The sequence below is a fragment of the Thalassophryne amazonica genome, chromosome 3, assembly GCF_902500255.1.
Source record: "Thalassophryne amazonica chromosome 3, fThaAma1.1, whole genome shotgun sequence".
Taxonomy (NCBI): domain Eukaryota; kingdom Metazoa; phylum Chordata; class Actinopteri; order Batrachoidiformes; family Batrachoididae; genus Thalassophryne; species Thalassophryne amazonica.
Genome location: NC_047105.1, coordinates 10,786,636 through 10,806,026, shown reverse-complemented (window position 1 = coordinate 10,806,026; position 19,391 = coordinate 10,786,636). Strand labels below are relative to the sequence as shown.

General features: G+C 43.7%; 1 protein-coding gene across 10 annotated transcripts in view; it reads right to left on the bottom strand.

Annotated features, from left to right (window-relative positions):
* The window catches only part of si:dkey-166d12.2 (rap1 GTPase-activating protein 1), a 317,261-nt gene that overhangs the window by 90,430 nt on the left and 207,440 nt on the right, over nt 1-19,391 (bottom strand). For 8 of the 10 annotated variants that reach the window (XM_034165796.1, XM_034165789.1, XM_034165821.1 and 5 more), the window contains one exon: nt 2,265-2,300. The exons of the other annotated variants lie outside the window; for them this stretch is intronic. In XM_034165796.1, the coding sequence (XP_034021687.1) occupies nt 2,265-2,300 (36 nt within the window). The remainder of the gene's footprint in view (nt 1-2,264; nt 2,301-19,391) is intronic. 10 annotated transcript variants of the gene reach the window in all.

Genomic DNA, 19,391 nt, shown 5'->3' with positions numbered 1-19,391 from the left:
TCTTGATTCTGATATAGCAGGCTAAACACCAAAATCAATTTCACACAAGGAAATACACAAGGAAACATTTCTTTTTCATAAAGTGAATATTTAAATTAAAGTTACAGTGTGTAGGATTTTGTGCTATCTTCTGGTACATTATGCTGTTGCCGGTGCATTATACTGTGGATTTTTTTTTTCACTTTCCATTTTTGCTTCTTTGACAAAGGGGCTGAAGCAGGGGTGCCCAATAATTAGGTTACAGCCAAGACCTCTTTGATGGTGAGGACCGCTGGACATTACATATTTAGTTCTGCAGGAAATCATTCTACAAGTGGTTGAGTGTGCTGTTCACACTTTTCTTCCTGTTGTATTTTTTCTCCTCTGTGAAGAAAAGGGCTTTGTTATTATTATTATTATTTTATAATTATTGTAATTTTATCATATTTTATTATTATTTTCAGGGCTGTTTCTTGCTAGATACAACTCGGGGAATTTCCACAGTGTCTGGATCACATTATCATTTGTACCACTTCAGTATGATACCAAATGCGAATTTGTCACTCATTTGGGTGTTTTGTTGCTAATTCACATTTCTAAGTACTCTCCAAGAGTCATGCCCAGTGAGATATTAGCCTAAGTAAACTTTCTGAAACTTTTGCAGGGGTTTTCAATTTCCTCACGCAAGTCACAAGGCCTTGTGTTAATGTCGCTGGAATTTTGAACATGTTCAAAATATTTGTGTGACAAATTTTATCTCAAAATAGTCTTAGAGTCATTACGGGGTTCATTCCAAGCTTATGAAAACACATTTCTGCATTGTTGCAAGTTATTATAGACTAATGAAAAGATAGTTACGAATGCAATATTCCAGTTCTGCTTAGAAACACCCCTAAATCCGACCAATGGTGGGCACAGCTAACCAAAACGTTAGCTTCAATAACCACTAATCTGTTAACTGAAATGATAACTTTTATAACATGTGGAAGTTACAGCTAACCGCTAACAGCTAACTTTAAATATTGGCTTGGTATGCAGCTGGCTAAGACAGTTTCAAGTTTAAGCACTGCAAGTGCTGCTGGATAAATTGAAAGGCAATCACAAACCGAAAACAAACACCGAGCCAGAGCTTCTATCTTTATGCACCCAGCCTGCTGATACCAAAAGAGGAAGTGATGAGAGGCGGTCATTTGAATTTTGTTAATGCTCAAACCTTAAAAATTAGTGCATTACTTTAAAAGATATGCGCGATATCATATTTTCACTTTGTAAAAATGACAGCATTACCGTTAATGTCAAACTGTCCGGGATTAGTTGGTTTTAAATGAAACCATGAGTGAAAGGTGCTTTGCGTTTCATGTCTTCTGTCCACTGTCTGAGTTGATGTATGTTGAAAGTAAATGACATTTTTTTTCTTCTTTGCAATAGCAGCTTCTGTTGAGGGAAGACTGAGCTTCTTACAGTGGTCTGATTATTTCAAAACACACGACAGGAACTAACATGTAGGATTTTAGGTTTTACAGATGTTTGTGACTGTTAAGCTTTCCTCACTATGCCAGCAAAAAAATTGCTAGTGGACTGAAAGTTAACAGAACTAAGTTTAAGTTTATTGGTCTGCTGATGGTTTTCAAAGTTAGCTGAAAAGCTAATCTGCTAATGAAAAAGTTAGCTTCAGTAATTAGCGGTTAGTGAATTAGCAGAACTGTCCCCACCACTGAATTCGACACACTGTAGCTTTAAAGTAGAAGAAAAACACTGTTAAAGTCACTCTTCGATTAAATCAGTCTTGATATTTTTTACCTTTTCAGAATCACTATTCTTAACTCTGGAATATAATCTGGAATAACCACCTATACAAACTATATTCTGAAATATCCACTTTAGCAGACTGAATAATATAACATTTAACACATCTGATGATACAAACAAAAACACCCAGCAGTAAAGAAGACACAAAAGCTCACTTCAGCACATTCAGAAGCATCACATTTCTCAAGAGAGCCTGCAAATACCCACAAATACATTCAGAGTAAATCAAGTACCACATGGACAGACACACAAACGTGTTGTGGAAGCAAGGCTGTAATCTGCAGGGGGGAAAAAACCAGCAGCAAAAAGCATTTTTTTAAAAAAGAGAAAGAAAACAGAAACAGAAATAAAAGACTGTTTAATGTCCAAAGTGAGGGAATTTCTGAGGAAGGTGATTAATTAAAGTCTTGAAAGGTTGACAGAGAAGTTCAGGCAGTCAGGAGAAAGAAGCAGAGCCAGGAGACCACTTACAATACCTGCATCCTCTCGATCATGGCAAACAAGTCTGAGGTCTGGGGAAGGAGACAGATCCGAGAAGGAACATGGGTTTGATGGCTTATGCTGTGCTGATATGCTTTTTCTGCAGTCTTACACTTCCTCTCTACTCTTCAGTAAAATGTTTTTCTCCAGATGCCTGACCTCCTTTTGGAATCCAATAATTTCATATCTGACATACATAATGCCCCCCCCCCCCTGCAAAGCACTTGACACAGGTCTCGGTGAGGCTCCGTGCATTTAATGGCAGGAAAATCATTCCTCCACACTTCAAGACAAACACAGTGTAAACAAGTAACTCTTGAGGGAAAAACAAGCCTCAAAGCTCCATGGCTCCTCTTTGTGTTGCTCCAGTCAACAGCTCATCTGACTGCACGCTGTGCTCAAATTAGATCCAACACATTCTAGTTTTGGTCATGCATGACTCAGGCACTTCCAATGTACAGAAGAGGCATGTGTAATTAGAAAACAGGACAACTACTCACACATATTAGGTAAACTAAAACATGTGACAACTAATCTTCAGTTGTCTGACCTCAAAGAAGTAGTACCAAATCCGGTACAAGTCCTGAAGCCAATCAGGCTGGTGTTTTTCCCTAGATCCTGCAGCATGAAGCAAGAGTCAATGACTCCCCCTGGACAGGATGCCAGTCCATCACAGGTTACTTCCCCAGCCAAGGCCTCTACCCATTTACAGCTGGGTGGACTGTGATGATGCAGAGGAAGTTCCCTGTCTAAAAATACTGGCAGATATCCTGGAGCACACACCTGGAATCAAATCCCGGTCAACATATTGGTTGTCTAACTGCTCTGCATTAGCAAACCAACCCTGCTGCTAGACTACAGCAAGGGCCACTGACCCTGCTTCTGCAGCTCAGCCGTCCTGAAGGCTTTCTAACGCTCCATCCTCCACCCACTGCTAATTAACTAAGCCAGGTGTGCTCAGCCAGTCAAGAGCTAGGAAAAAAACACACACATGACTAATCATCTGTGGATGCAACAGGTAAATATGCAAAACAGGCTGTACAGGTAACCTCTAGGAACAGGGCTGGTGACCCCTGCTGGAGACAGTTATGTCAAAGAATAGTGGTTTGTGCAAGTTCATTCAGCTGAAGAAAAAACCAAGACCAACGTCAGAAAACAAATTTGGACGGACACAAAAACTGCAGGTAATAACTTGTAATCTTTTGAGCCATCCAAGCTATCATACAAGCTATTGTGCGCCATTGAACATAACAATAAACTTGGAAAATCCATGTTGGAAACTTCTCATTTCCAAAAAGTGTGTGTTCACTTGACCAACTTGGAAAACGGTGTGGATGCCTGCAGTAACATATTCACACTTTGTTAGTGTCTCTACAAGAAACACATACAAGAAATAAATTATTACTCTGTGGCCCATCCACTCACAACATGGGGTTCTGCCAAGGTCATATGTCAAAAGTCAAGGTCAACTCACTGGTCATCACCATCACAGTCTGTGGCAATATCTTCAAGATGCCAAGACCATGTTCACTCAAACTTGGTGGATAAACTCTGCTGATTGTCACGGGTCATGTCAAGGTCATATGTTGAAGTTCAAGGTCAAATCAGAAGCCCTCATCTAAAATACATTAATGACCAGACCCCATAAACAGGTGACATGTTGACAGGAGATTTTCTATATAAACCATTGCTCTTCTGAGGCTAATAAATGTACCATTCATCTGCCATTAGTAACATCAAGCAAAGTTGAAAAATTATCAGGTGACGGTGAGGGCCCCTTCACACATAGTACGAATAAGTACAAATCAGGGCAAATCACATCAAAATAGCTCATATGAGTGACAATGTTATTCCCAAATGCATGAAGCAAAAGGCACTAGAAGCAGGCCACACAGCAGAAAAGATTCAGCACAGTTACCTTAGGAGGATTTTGGGTCTTAGAATTAGAAGGCTTCATTTTAAAATATTAGACCTCCAAACTAATCTTGATAGTCTTTACAAAAGGTTAGAAACCTTACTGGGGGAAGAGGCCCATAATAAGATCACAAAGTTCATAGTTAAAATTTAAATGGCTGAGCATTTAAAAAGTAAGGAGAGGCAAATCAGGAAGTTTCACAACCTTTTAGTGCAGAAAAGGCATACTTTCAGTGGGAGTAGTTTTAAAGATACACCCAGACAAATTAGTGACAACAGGGAAAATTGGGTAAAGAATCTGTCCGACAGGGTTCTTACACAGACAGAAAAGGATGTGCTCACCAAAGGACTAAATTTCTCAGTGACCCCTAAACATATACCGACAGTAGATTACATCACTGCAGTAGAGTCAGCCATTAAACACAACAGTTTGTCAGAGTCAGAAGCTGGGGACCTCCGACTAAGAGTCACAGCAGCGCTTAAAAGTGCGAAGCCTCCTCCGTCCAACATCACAGGAGAAGAACAGAAAGCTTTGGCAGCACTGCAGAAGGACCAAAGCATCCTTATCCTGCCAGCAGATAAAGGCAGATGCACGGTGGTCCTGAACACATCGGACTACGAGGCCAAGATCAACAACTTGCTCAATGACTCCAGTACATACGAACGTCTGAAGAGAGACACCACGAGTGGCTATAAGAAGAAAATCATTAGCTACCTCCAAAACCTGGAGAAAGAGGGACTCATCGACAGGCAGACATACTACAGACTGTACCCGGGGGACACCACTCCATGCATCTATGGACTGCCCAAAATCCACAAACAGGACGTGCCACTCAGGCCTATTGTATGTAGCACAGATTCCATCACATACAATTTGGCCAAGCACCTCAAGTGGATTTTGGCTCCTCTAGTGGGTAACTCAGACCACCATGTGGAGAACACACAAGATTTTGTGAACAAAATCAAGGACCTGCAGCTGGAGGCAGATGAAAATATGGTGTCATTTGATGTGACTTCGTTGTTCACCTGCATCCCCACCACTGAGGCCATCTCAGCTGTGAGGCAGAGACTGCTAGAAGATGTGTCTCTACCTGAAAGGACCAAACTCACACCAGACCACATCTGCCAACTCTTGGAGATCTGTCTTAACACCACGTATTTCCTGTTTAGGGGGAATTACTACAGGCAGATCCATGGTTGTGCAATGGGGTCTCCGGTATCCCCCATTGTGGCCAATCTGTACATGGAGCGAGTAGAGAAGACAGCCTTGACGTCGTTCACGGGCATCTCTCCCAGTCACTGGTTCAGATATGTCGATGACACATGGGTTAAAATCAAGCAACAGGAGGTCGAGGACTTTACAGAACACATCAATTCGGTGGACTCCAATATCAAGTTCACACGTGAGGATGCCAGAAACAACCATTTAGCCTTCTTGGACTGTGATGTTACGATGGGAGAGAACAGGCAGCTCCAGACAGAGGTTTACAGAAAACCCACTCACACTGACCAATATCTGCTCTTTGGCTCAAACCACCCCCTTGAACACAAGCTTGGGGTGATCAGGACTCTTCAACACAGAGCCCTACAGGTGCCCACAACTGCAGAGGGAAGGGCTAAAGAGCAACAACTTGTACGGAAAGCCCTCACAGTATGTGGGTACCCACGTTGGTCCCTGGACAAAGTGCAGAAGTCCCAGAAAACAAAGAGACCAGATAGACAGGAGACGGAGACAAGAAGAAGAGGAGTGTCTCTCCCTTATTTAGCAGGAGTAGGGGAAAAACTACAGAGGATCTTCAGACAGCACAAAATCCCAGTTTACTTTAAACCAGTCAACACCTTGAGACAGAAATTAGTTCACCCTAAGGACAGGATCCCTAGTTACAAACAGAGCAATGTAGTGTATCATATCAGATGTCAGGAAAACTGTAATGAACACTACATAGGTAAGACGAAGAACTTTTACACAAGAGGCTATACCAGCACCGCAGAGAGGTCGCCAGTGGACCTCAGTCTGCAGTTCATCTCCACCTGAAAGACACTAACCACACGTTTGAGGACAAGGAAGTTAAAATCTTAGCCAGAGAGAAGAAATGGTTTGAGAGAGGTGTCAAGGAAGCATTCTTTGTAAAACAGTTGAAACCCAGCCTTAACCGCGGAGCGGGTCTCAGACACGCTTTGTCCCCTGTTTACAATGTGGTACTCCAGCTTTTGTTGGCTTCTGGTTTATTCTTCTCTACAAGAGTCAAGACAGAAGTCAGACTACCAGAGCAAGAATTTTAGCTGAGGAAGCTTCTGTGATTTGAAGCGAAACATCCTCACGTCAAGCAACCCAGTCCAGTCGAAGATTCAAGCTTCTCTACTATGGAAACCACCTGGACAACTGAGAGCCTACACAGAATCATATGAGTGAACCACAAAAACGAGTTAACGTCAGGAGGGACACGTGGTCGGGCAGCTGAAGCATGTTTAACCACATTGCGCAGCTGCTGTGGAAAAAAAAAAACCATACATGTCACCCATGGGATTCAAACCTGCAATTTACAAAAGCTCTGATTGTCAGCCAGAAACTTTATAACTGCGCTACCATCACTGTCCTGTAAAAGGTGTGAAAAATGCCTAAAATCAACAAGGAGGTGTCCAGCCAGCCCCGTGTGCATGTCCGGCTAAACACGCATGTCCTCCTGACGGTGCGCCGCAGGACAGACACCACGTCATGGGGAACAGAGTTCACATGGCTGACGTGACATTCAGATCGCCTGCTGCGTGTTATGATCTGACCATCTGTTTCACTTGGGGCAACTTGTCAATGTTGCAACAGCGATATATGTTTTTATGTATGTCGACGTGAGGACAGCAAGCACACACATGTGCATCACAGTTGAGATCTGTGGTTCCACCGTGACACACATGTGCATCATGGTGGAACCACAGATCTCAATAGCTGTCAGCTCAGTGCACACACAAACGTGTCACCCTTTGTTATGTGATCATTATTTTTTAGTTATTTGTTATGTAATTGTGTATCTAGGTAGTGTAGTACTTATTAATATACCTGTCCTGGCTGTGGTCTCTGTGTTTGTACTCTGACACGTCCTGTGCACTGAGCTGTCATTTGTGTCTCTGGTCAGCAGCTGGGAGGCGCCTCCCCGTGCTGTGTGCATTCAGACGTGGCTGTCCGGCCCCACATGTGATCATGTCTGTACATACATATAAGCATTTTATGCAAGTGTGCTCCCCCCCACATCACATATGTAGGGAGGAGCGGGAGGGGTGTGAAACACACATAAGCCACATGTGTTTTGGGGGGGGGGGGTGCGTGACACGCGCACACGTGCGAGACACATGCACCACATGTATGTTGCTTTTTCGAACGCCACACTCGTGAGGAGCACTTAGCCAAATTTCACATCCAGCTAGAAAGTGATTGACTGCTGACTGTTTCGTGTTAACGGCGTGAACGGCCATACATTTTCTATGTCTCAGGCAATGTTTGTGTGTGTCACCTGGAATTTGGCTGACACCTGCCACGAGAGGGATCGAATAGGCTCTCACAGGGCACACGCTGTCTTTCAGCCGCTGGTGTGTGTGTGTGAATAGATTTAGCGACATGTGTATGAGGCATTGGAGGCAGCTCCAGTTTTACACGAATGGCATGCAATTACTCCTTTGTGAGCGAGTTGGCTTAAATTGTCTAATGTGTGAAGGGGCCCTGAGGCACTGCAATCGTCTGAATGTCTATTTAGGGTTTAATCAAATAACGCATTTCTCCAGTTAGACAGCTACATTCAGTCAGCTTTCTTGGCAGTAATATATAATATAGTAATAATATAGTAATATACAGCATTGCCAAACTGGCATATTCACTGCACATTGTTTCTAATGCTTCGGTTTGACTGGGTCCAGTTATGCACTCAGGTCTAACTCAGGGTGGGTCAAGTTACATATGTGCATTTGGAAGTGGTCATGAAAAAACAATTTGTGCACACTGGGTTTTAGCAGGTCCAATCTATTTTGGTTTGTGGCCTCTCCTAGTAAAAATACAGTAATGTCGTGTTTGTCCAATTAGAGGGAACGCTGGTGCTGGTTAAAATGGAACAACATCCTCAGGAAAACACCTCAGAGTTATGGATTTTAAGCAGCTCCATCCTGAGACGAAGCAGAGAGCACCACTGTGACCCTGCTTGTTGTGGCGTTACCCTCTGCTCACCATATAACACAAGTGGACTGAGGTGTCAAGCTGATGTTTCCACATGACACTTGAATTTACTGAAGGGCACTCCAGTGTGTGCAAAATTCACAGACTGGTTGGAGGTTTACATGCAGTCATCATGGGCATGAATGTGATGATAATTTTGGGCTGTTAATGATGTCCTTGAAATGTCCTTTTGTCAGGGTGGAATGATTGTGCAGCATACATCATTTCTGACTTTAAATGCATAAGTTTGAATCCATTTTGGATCTTCTGTAATCCGCACATGATCAAAATTATACATACAGGTTCAAATATATACATACACCCACATTAATATTTGGTTAAATGTCCCCAGGCAAGTTGCACCTCAACCAGACGCTTTCTGTAGCTACCAACAAGCTTCTGGCATACTTCTGGAGGGATGTTTGAACACTCTTCTTAGCAGAAGTTTTAGAGTTCATTTAAATTGGTTGGTTTCCTGGCACGGACCTGCCTTTTAAGCGTAGTCCAGAAAGTTTCAACAGGGTTGAGGTTGGGACTTTGGGAAGGGCATTCCAGAAGCTTAATGTTAGCCTGCTTTGTCCAACCCACAACCAGTTTGGGATCACTGTGTTGGAACAGTCAGTTGTGACCAGGTTTCAACCCTCTAGCTGTAAATTTGAAGTAGCATTGAAGAATTTGGAGGTAGTCCTCCTTCATTATTCCATCCACTTTGTTCAATACAGCAGTACCACTGACAGCAAAACAGGCCCAGAACATGATGCTACCACCACCACACTTGACAGTTGGTATGGAATTGGATGCACAAGTTTGAATCCATTTTGGATCTTCTCTAACCCGCACAGGGTCAAAATATATACATACATTCACTTACATCTTTTAATATGTTGTGCTGAAGGCCGTTCAATGTCTTAACATGACAAGGCCAAGGTTCCACTAACTCCTCATTAGTGATCATGATTGACAACAACTTGTAGTTCCTCTTTGGTGGCATAAAGAGGATGTGTTTGATCGCACTCATTGACTGGCCAATACTCAGTTTTCAGTTTTTTTTAAATTTCTCTTCATTTCATTCAGAACATTGGGAAAGTCCAAGGACCTCAGTGAGAAGAACGACAATTGCAGATTTACACAAGTTGGGAAGGTCTCTTGGAGCCATTTCTAAACAACTGTAGATTCCAAGATCATCAGTTCAAATAATTGTACATAAGTACAAGTTAGTCAGGCAGCCAGGAGGTCACCACTTTGCCAAGGTATGGAAGAAGACCCAAACATTCACCATTAGATGAGAGGAAATTGGTTAGGATGTTCAGGAATAACCCAGCAGCCACCAAGACTCAGGACTGCCATGAATCAGAAGCTGCTAGTATACCAGTGTCACTGTCCACAGTGACACTGGTATACTAGTATGCTACTAGTATACTACTCCCACAGTCCATTGCCATGGCCTGAGGGAGTGCCGACCAAGAAAGAAGCCCCTGCTCCACAACTGACACGTTCAAACGAGACTGAAACTTGCAGCTGCCCACATGGACACGCCAAATGCCATCTGGAGAAAGCTACTGTGGTCAGACAAGACAAAGATTGAGCTATTTGGCCACAATGACAAGAGTTTTTTTTTTGTTTGTTTTTTTTTTTTTTTTGAGGAGTAAAACAGAGGTTTTCAAAGTTAGGAGCACTGTACCAACTGTCAAGCATGGTGGCGGTAGCATCGTGTTCTGGACCTGTTTTGCTGTCAGTGGTACTGGCGCATTAAACAAAGGGGATGGAATAATGAAGAAGGATGACTACCTCCAAATGGTTCAATGTCACCTCAAGTCAACAGCTCCCGTGTAGTTCTGGGCTGTTTCCTAACTTTTCTCATAATAATTCTAACCCCACGAGGCAAGATCTTGCATGGAGTCCCAGACCAAGGAAGATTGACAGTCATCTTGTGTGTCTTACATTTTCTAATAATTGCACCAAGAGTTGTTGTCTTCTCACCATTCTGCTTCCTGTAGTCCTTCCCAGCCTTGTGCAGTTCTACAATTTTGTCAATGGTGTCCTTAGACAACTCGTTGGTCTTGGATAGTTTGGAGTGTGATTGATTGTGTGAACAGGTGTCTTTTATACAGGTAACCAGTTCAAACAGGTGCATTTAATACAGGTAAAGAGTGCAGAATAAGAGGGCTTCTTAAAGAAAAATTAACAGGTCTGCGTGAGCCAGAATTCTTGCTGATTGGTACGTGATCAAATACTTATTTCATGCAATAAAATGCAAATTAATATTATTCAAAAATCATACAATGTGACTTTCTAAAACTTTTTTAGATTCTGTCTCTCACAGCTGAAGTGTACCTACGATAAAAATGACAGACCTCTCCATTCTTTGTAGGTGGGAAAACCTGCAAAATCGAAAGAGCATCAATTACTTATTTACCTCACTGTATATATTTGAGCCTGCATGTATAATTTTGACACTGAGTGGATTAGAGAAGATCCAAAATAAATTCAAACTTGTCCACCCAATTCTTGTTTTTTTTTTTTTTTTAAAGTGATTAATGATATATGCTGTACAATCATTCCACCCTGAAAATTACCACGACACTGATGCCCACGATGAGTGTATGTAAACTTCCAACCACAACTGTACAACCAACAGTGGCCCATTCAAGCCTACAGCTGTGTGTGAAAATAAACAGAGCCATACGACGTTTGGGAAGCTACTGCTACTGTTTGTAATACAAACATCAGCAAACTCAGTGAACCACACCCCTTCCAATCTAACTGTGTCAATACAGTGTTTTCTACAGAAAAGCAGAAGTTAAAGGAGCATACGTATGATCAGGAAACTGTTTTCACTATGTACAGTCATGTTCAGAAGTAATTCAAGATTCAACTTGAAAAAGACTTCATTTGTACTGTACATTTTTAGCTTTAATTCAAAGCGTTTAACTAAAATATGGAATTAACCAAATGAAGAACTGTGCAAGGAGGGGACAAGTGAGGGAAGCCACCAAGACACATAGATAACTCTAAAATCTTCTGCATACATAGCACACAGAAAGGAGAACACCAATTTTGGCTGTTGCATCACCAGCCCCAGCTTCATGTTGGAGAGGCAGAGAGAAGGAAAAGACATCACAAATAGACTCAAGTCTCCCATGTGCCTTCTGACAAACTGCTGCTGAAATTTCTGATGTTCTATCTGAGAAAACTCTTCTCTGTGCTTCTCCAGCATGGAGCTGTGACTCAGTAGAAAAGTTGTATGAGACACTTTCTCCAATCACTGCCACAGAAGCCTGTAACTCCTTAAGAGCTGTCTGGGTATTTGGGTGGCTTCCCTCACTAGTCTACTTCTTGCACCGTCTTATCAGTTTTTAAGAACTGCCCACTCCAAACACATTTACCATATGGTATTTCTTCATGACTGATGACCTTTATAGTGAAAACTGGCCATAACAGTGATGATTTGTATTAAAAGTAACCTTAATATTAATTTTGTCCGGTTATTTATGGGCTCTGAAAGGGCAGCTCGGTGGCCAAGCAGGTACTGTGCTTGTTTCCAGAACAGAAGGGTTCTGGTCCAAGATCACACCTGCCCAGTCTCCATGTAATGTGGAGTTGCGTCAGAAAGGGCATCCGGTGTAAAAAATGTGCCAAATCAACATGCAGATCCATCTTGGATCTGGAAAAAAAAGGGAGAAGCTGGAGGGATTTAACGTGGATACACAGTTTATACAGATGGCTAGAATTCATTAAATGGTTTGAGTCATGTCAAGTCTGGTAGCAAGTGCTGGTGCCCTGAGTCACTGCATCCATCACACCACAGAACTGCCCTGGGTCCTGGATGGAAACCACTGAGCAGACAACTGGCCCATCCCCACCTTTTGAAAGTAACCGTCAATCTTTCTGCAGCCGGGTGAAACACGGGCATTCTGGCAACATTTTCATCAACCCCCTTGAATTAAAGCTGACTGTCACTACAGCACACAGATTGTTGCATTTCAACTCCATCATTGAGAGGAAAAATGACAAATATAGTGTCACTGTCGAATTACTTCTGATAAAAGTGTGTAACTGCAGACTTTCTGTTCTATCTAAACAGATTCTCTCAGTGTAGCACTTGGGATTAAGGTATCCCTCAACGCCCAGACGTCTAACAGCTACACTTCCACAAAGCCGATCCCTACCTCAAAGTCCCCTATGGTGTTTAAAAAAAAACAAACAAACAATAATCTCATTTCAACAATACTCACATCACTGAAGCATCGCCTTAAGAGAAAAGGCCTGCTGGGGGGACTAGTAAACACCCCGTCCAGCGAGATGTTTTTCGCCATCCTGAGCGCCGTCATCTTTCCACAAGTACGGACGCGGACGAGCAGACAGGAGCGAGTGCACTGATCTTATGGTCAGCCAGGAGGGGTAAAGCGAGACTGACAACAACACTTGTTGCTCTGCACTAAACCGGGTGAGAAAACGTTGACGGCTGTCTGTCAGAATCCAGACGTGCGCATGTGTGTGTGTGAGGTAAAACCATGTGCTGTAACGTGAGAATATTTTATCTTCCTTCCTCTTTTCACTGCTCGGGTTAGTGCTCCCCTCCGTTTATTCTGAACACCTAGTACCTCTTTACAACACAATAAAACCACACACACACACACACACACTGGTTCTCTTTTTTCTTATATCATGGTGAGAATGTTTGGTCACTTCCTGTTTCTTTCCATTTCTCAACCATTCGATTAGAACGACTTCTCCTTTGCTCCACACAACAGCTGTCGACGCTTCACGGCTCATCCAGCTGTTTGCAGTCACATCATCTGTAAATTCTGCATACATGCCCACAACGTGACACTTCTTCCGCAGCTCCACAGAGATCAGGTCGCACCCTCCCGAATCGGTTCCGCACACATCTCTGGTTCAAGAAGCTTTTCGTCTCATCTGTCCAAATGATGTTCCAGTCATGTGGAGACTTTTATTCCCTTCTTGGCAAACGTTCATCTCACCGTCCTGATTTTAAAGTAGACCAGTGGTCATCATCCAGTTCATTATAATACACACAGGTGTGACACACAGGCATGAGTTAAACCTGACCCACCTGCTGAGCAGTGCTAGTTTCATGTAACAGAGTTACGTAGTTCATTCATTCATTTTCTATTTCCACTTATTCTAATTAAGGGTCACAGGGTGCTGGAGCATTGGTTGAAGGCAGGGGACAAACTCATTCACATTTGTATGCACAGTGAGTCATTCATTCATTTTCTGCTGCTTATCTGGATCTGGGTCATGATGGCAGCAGACTAAGCAGCTCACCCCACACTTCCCTATGCTCAGCCAAGTCTCGTAACTCTTCCTAGGGATCCAAGCCAGCTGGGAAATATGATCCCGTCAGTGTGTCCTGGGTCTTCCATGGGGCCTCCTCCCAGTTGGACGTGCTGGAAGACCTCCCAAGGGAAATGACCAGGGGCATCCTGACCAGGTGCCTGAACCATTTCAACTGGGTCCTTTCAATGCAAAGAAGCAGCAGCTCTACTCTGAGTCCCTCCCGGAAAGCCCAGCTTCCTACCCTGTCCAGGAGTGTAAGCCAAGATACACGATGGAGAAAACTCATTTCCACCACTTGTATGTGCAACCTTATTCTTTTTGGTATTACCCAAAGTTCATGACCATGAATGAGTATAGGAGCATAAACCAGGGGAGGTGATGGTCTAGTGGTTAAGGCACTGGGCTTGAGAACAGAAGATCCTCGGCTCAAATCCCAGCCTGACTGGAAAAATCACTAAGGACCCTATTGCTCCCAGTATGGCAGCCAGCGCCGCCGTTCGGCATAAGCAGACTATGCGGCCTGCGTGGGGCACCAACAATGTTGCACTAGTTTGCAGGGCCTCCAATTGACTGAAATATGTGTTGAAATTATTACATTATTACATTTCAAAATCAATATGAATTATTTATGAATAGGCCCATCGTTTTTGTCTTTAAACATTGTGTAGGCCTCTACCCCATTACTTAATTGGGGCAAATTAACAGGTTTTTTTGCCTAATATAAAGCCCCCATCCACCCACGCCCCGATTCCCTGAAATGATACAGCCCTGTTTGCGTCTTTCTCTGTTCGTTGTGTCGCCTAACCAGGGTTGACAGAATTGACGATTTCCAGTCCAATAAATGCTCAAAAATGCATGGAGGCACTAAATCCTGCGCAATTTGAACTGATTTTTAAAATGTGTGTGGCAATTCTATACAAAAAACTCGTCCAGTGCCATATTTTTACCCTAAACAAACCAATTGGATGGGAAAACACCCAATCTGGCAACCCTGCGCCTAACTGAAGTAGCACTGCTAGCTGACACGAGACGACAAGTTGCCACTATGCCACAATTAAACAATGAAGCGACAGCAGGAGTCTGGAGCTGAAAAACGGAGGAAAAAGAAACAAAAAGATGATGCCCGTACATCCCTTGCTGGTAAGTAGGTGTTAAAGGTTTAAATTGTTTTGATTACTTAATGTTCAGTGGTGCTGCTTAAGCTAGGTTGCGTTGGCTTTGCTGATTTGATGTAGCTTTAAATGCTAAACTTAAACGCTTTAATAAATAGTAACGGTTTGAGTAGAACTTTCGTGTGTGTGGGGGGGGGGGGGGATTGGATTTACATAAATAAATTACAAAATAAATATACTTGTAATCTGTTAGTTACTGTGAAAAAAATATGTAAATAACAACTACTAGTTAAAATATTTGTGATTACAAAGGGATTGCATTTGGACACAATAAAAATAATCTAATGTGTAAAATATTCATTCAGAGTACGATACTTCTGTGTAGGAATGCTGTGTTTCTGAACAATGTGGGTCACCAAAAGCTGCTGAGACTAATTTAATTCTAAGGCAGTTTGTGAAGCTAAATGCCGACTCCCTTGTCATTGTTTTTAAGACACAATTTTTATTTTGAAACATGGGAATCCAACAATGCATGCAGCAGCATTCATCAATCAGTTTATGCAGAACCCATCACACCTTTGTCAGTGGTCTGTGTAGTGAGACTGTGACACTGCGCGCTGCTTGGAGCTTGGTGGAAGAAGATCTCCCATGTTTTTGAAGTCTTCCTGATTGGTTCACTTGACAACATGACACTGCTGTTTAGAAACGGCACAGAAACCGTTCTTACACTGGAACAAAAAAGTCAGTTGTTTTTACGGAAAAATTCCGCCAGCTGTGGTTATCAGGGGAATTCTGTAAAAATTACAGTGAATATGTAAATGGTTTTACATAAAATGTCAATTTTAAAGTTTAAACCTGTAATTTACAAAAACAACACAACATTTTAAAACTATAATTTTAATGGTCCTTTGCTGTTGAATTAGCATGGCCATGCTGTTATTAAAAAAAGTTTTTTTTTCTGGAAATTTACACTGATACTAAGTGCCTTTGGCTGCAGCTTGGAACTCCGATGAGGGCGGTCGCATCTCCTCCACTTTCCCTTATCTCTGCTCTCTACTTTAACCTTCAAGTCCCTACTTCACCAGACTGTGAATTCCTCAAATTATATTGGATACTGGATCTACTGGACTACTATTGGATTAACCATGGAATTGATCAGCTGGTCTCTGAACGCTATTGACACCATTTTTTTCTACAAGAAGATCAGGACCGGGGGATCCTACCTACCCAGATGGAACGTATCCTGTGGGCTATGTTCTCGACTCCGGGGGGTCTTGGCGTATTGCATGCTTGGCGCCTTTCTCCGTTGAGGACGCCGAGGATTTATTCATATTTGGTCTTATCGTAGCAGGGCTGGTACTTTCTGGCTTATGTGCTGCCCTGATCTACTGGAAAATTGGCAAGACGGCGGCATCAAGAACCACGGCCTTTCGCTTCTCCGTCATGATTAACAAGGTTGGCAAGGCAGTGCATTCTCAGACTGCAATGACTCTTGAACTCAGACGCAAATTGGATGACATCTTGGAGCAGATGCGTGCCTTGCAGTTGAAGTTGAAGATTTTGGAGGCCGGTGAATATTCTTAATTCATAATTGGGAATATTCTTAATTCATAATTAGGATTTGGTTGTTCTAGTGGAACTGTAAAAAGTGTTTTTCACTGCTCAAACCACAACACTGCAGGCTTATCAAGCCTGAAGGACAAACTGCCTGACTGTTTTCCCTCCAGAGGAATGTCTCTGGCCTGGTGAACATTTGGCTGTTTCTTATCTCAACTCACAAAGACAATAAACTGTTTCACAAGACTGAAGCATGCTCCATTCCCTCCCCCCACCCCCCATCAAACACCCCCCACTCTGGCTTTTGCTCACGTCACTCCTTCCCCCTTCTGCGGGGGCGGTGCAGTTTCAGCTGCAGCTGGCCTCCGTTCCTCCCCCCAAGCTGACGGTGGTGCATCTCAGGGTTGCTGCGTGACCTTCACCCACTTGCCTCAATTCGGATAACGGACTTCTTCAAACTTACTGCACATAAACAATGTCAAATGTGTATGTGCTGGGCGAGTCTATGGTAACGGAATTACAATCGGAGCACATTTTGAATGGGGAGCTAAAATATGGCCAGATTTTCCCATCGTCGTAATTACGTTACCATAGAATCACCCTGCTGTCTTTAATTCTGATGTGTGCCAATATTACGGTAAACAAGTAATAATTGTGGACTAATTGCTGTCTAAGGTAACTGGAGTGTAAACATAATTTCTCCACTGTGAGATCAATAAAATATATCTCATCCTTGTTTTCACTCAGGGTCGCCACAGCAGATCCAAGGTGGGTCTGCATGTTGAATTGGCGCAAGTTTTACTCTGGATGCTCTTCCTGACCCAACATCGGGGTTTGAACCAAGAACTTTCTGCACTGAAACCAAGTGCATGAACCACTTGGCCACCACCCCTGCTATCCATCTCTATCTTATTGATTAATAATTATTTCAATGCAAAATGAATCCATTCTTTATTTTTGCAGGTTAACAATTACAATGCAAATATATGGAACAGATAAGCTATTAATTGTCTATTTAGAAGATAAAATCTCCGCAAAATGTTGACCTTAAGTTTAAAATCCTCAAAATGTAGTTTAAACAGACATATCACCTCTTTTTTCAAACCCTTAATTTACAGTATTTTAATGTATTTGCAAAAATTCTTCTCTTTAAAGTCCAAAACAACAGTAAAATTAAAATTAATGGAAAAACACCCCATTATTTTAACAGTGTCATGTTGTAATTTTTTTTCTCCTCTGTCTGCATATATAGCAATGGTAACTGTCACACTGGCAGAACCATTGATATACATACACATGTATGCAATTTGTTCTTGCAAGACAGTGTATGAGTGATCGTGGTGTGTGTGTGTGTCTGTGTGTGTGTGTGTGTGTGTGTGTGTGAACCCCATCCACCCTTCCCGATCAGCCTACAACATCCTACTCACAGCCAAGAGACAACTTCTATCAGGAAGGGCCGACCACCAAACCAACATGAAGACAGACAAAAACGAAAGACAAGTGGCGATAGCAGCAACTGTGAAGCAATGAAAAGTGAGACATCAAGGAGACGGGACCCCAACCATACAACATACCAGAACAACCAACCACACATGAACAGTGACAGCAACAGTCTGTTGTCTAGTTAGTGAACATCCATACCCTAATCTAGGACACCAGAGTCTTGATCCCCTCGAGAAGACCCAAAACTGATATTGTGGTGACGGCCACAAACACCTAACCATCCACACACAGAGACCCAGATCACAGCTAAATAACCAATCACTACTGTCGCTGGTGTGTTGGGCCAAGACACAAGTATAGAACATATGACGTGGACCACTCTGGGACCTCAGGAGCCATACGGTTGACTGCATGCAACAGAGGGAAATGGGTCTAGGATGCACAGCCCCAGGAGAAGCAAGGAGAAAAAGGACAGTAGAAGGGCATAAGGGCCAGGAAGGGCACCCACCAGGGCCAACGGGGCAGCCCGACGAACCACCAGGGGAACAACCCAGGTGGAGCCAAAAGACACCCCCACACCGCACCCCCCACGGAGGCACGGGAAGCAACCTCATGCACCAGGGGAAGCACACAGGGCACCAGCGTAGGCCCACAAAAGGGGGCACCCCAGAACCACACCACCTGGCCACAGCCCCCCAAGGGAGGAGCAAGCGGCGGTGGGGACGAGGGGCCGAGGAGCCAGCACAACTGAACCCAAAGCCGGGGCAGTGACCACCGAGCCCAATGAGGGGGGGATCCGGCCCCTAGACAAGGAGCGGTACCAAAACCCCAGAGCCGGGAAGCATACGAGACTCCCCCAACACAGCCAGCAGGTCTCCCAGAATTCCACCAGCCCCGCACCCCCCGTCCAGACCCCATCCCAAACACCAAAGCCCAAGATCAAGAGACCACCCAAGCGAGAGCAGGACAACACCGTCCCCCGTGGAGATCATGGTTCCCATCCCCCCAGCAGCCGTCCACCCACCCCCCCAGTGTCATCACACGTGCCCCACCACAACACCTACCCACTCAACGCGCCGCAGCACCCTGGGCCCTAAATGCCCCAGAGTAGGGCCCCAAGACCACGGTAGAACAGGACAGATTGCCCACCCCCACCCCATTGTCCCAGACATCCCCAGCCATCCGGGGCCAACCCCATATGCCACACTTACCCTACCTAACAAACCCACCCTTGTTATTATTGTTATTCTCCCACACATGCTCCAAGCTCTGGGAAGAGGCATCCACCCCCCGCTCAGGCACCGGACCCCAGCCGTCCCATGGCAGAGTGGACAAAACCCCCATACGAAAAGGAACGACAGCTGCCCAAGCAAACCCAGGACCCCACTACTCAGACAGCCAAACCATCCCCGAATGCATCAGGCCACATAGCACCATCATACCCGAGGTACCACCCACGTTAAACGATACAAGCTCTCACCTCCACTAATGCAAACATTTTCAAGAAAAAACACATAATGTCATTGTCTGACAACAAGAGCACCACAATGAGCTGCAACCTGGAACTGCAGCACAAGAGAGAAGAGTCAGCAGGT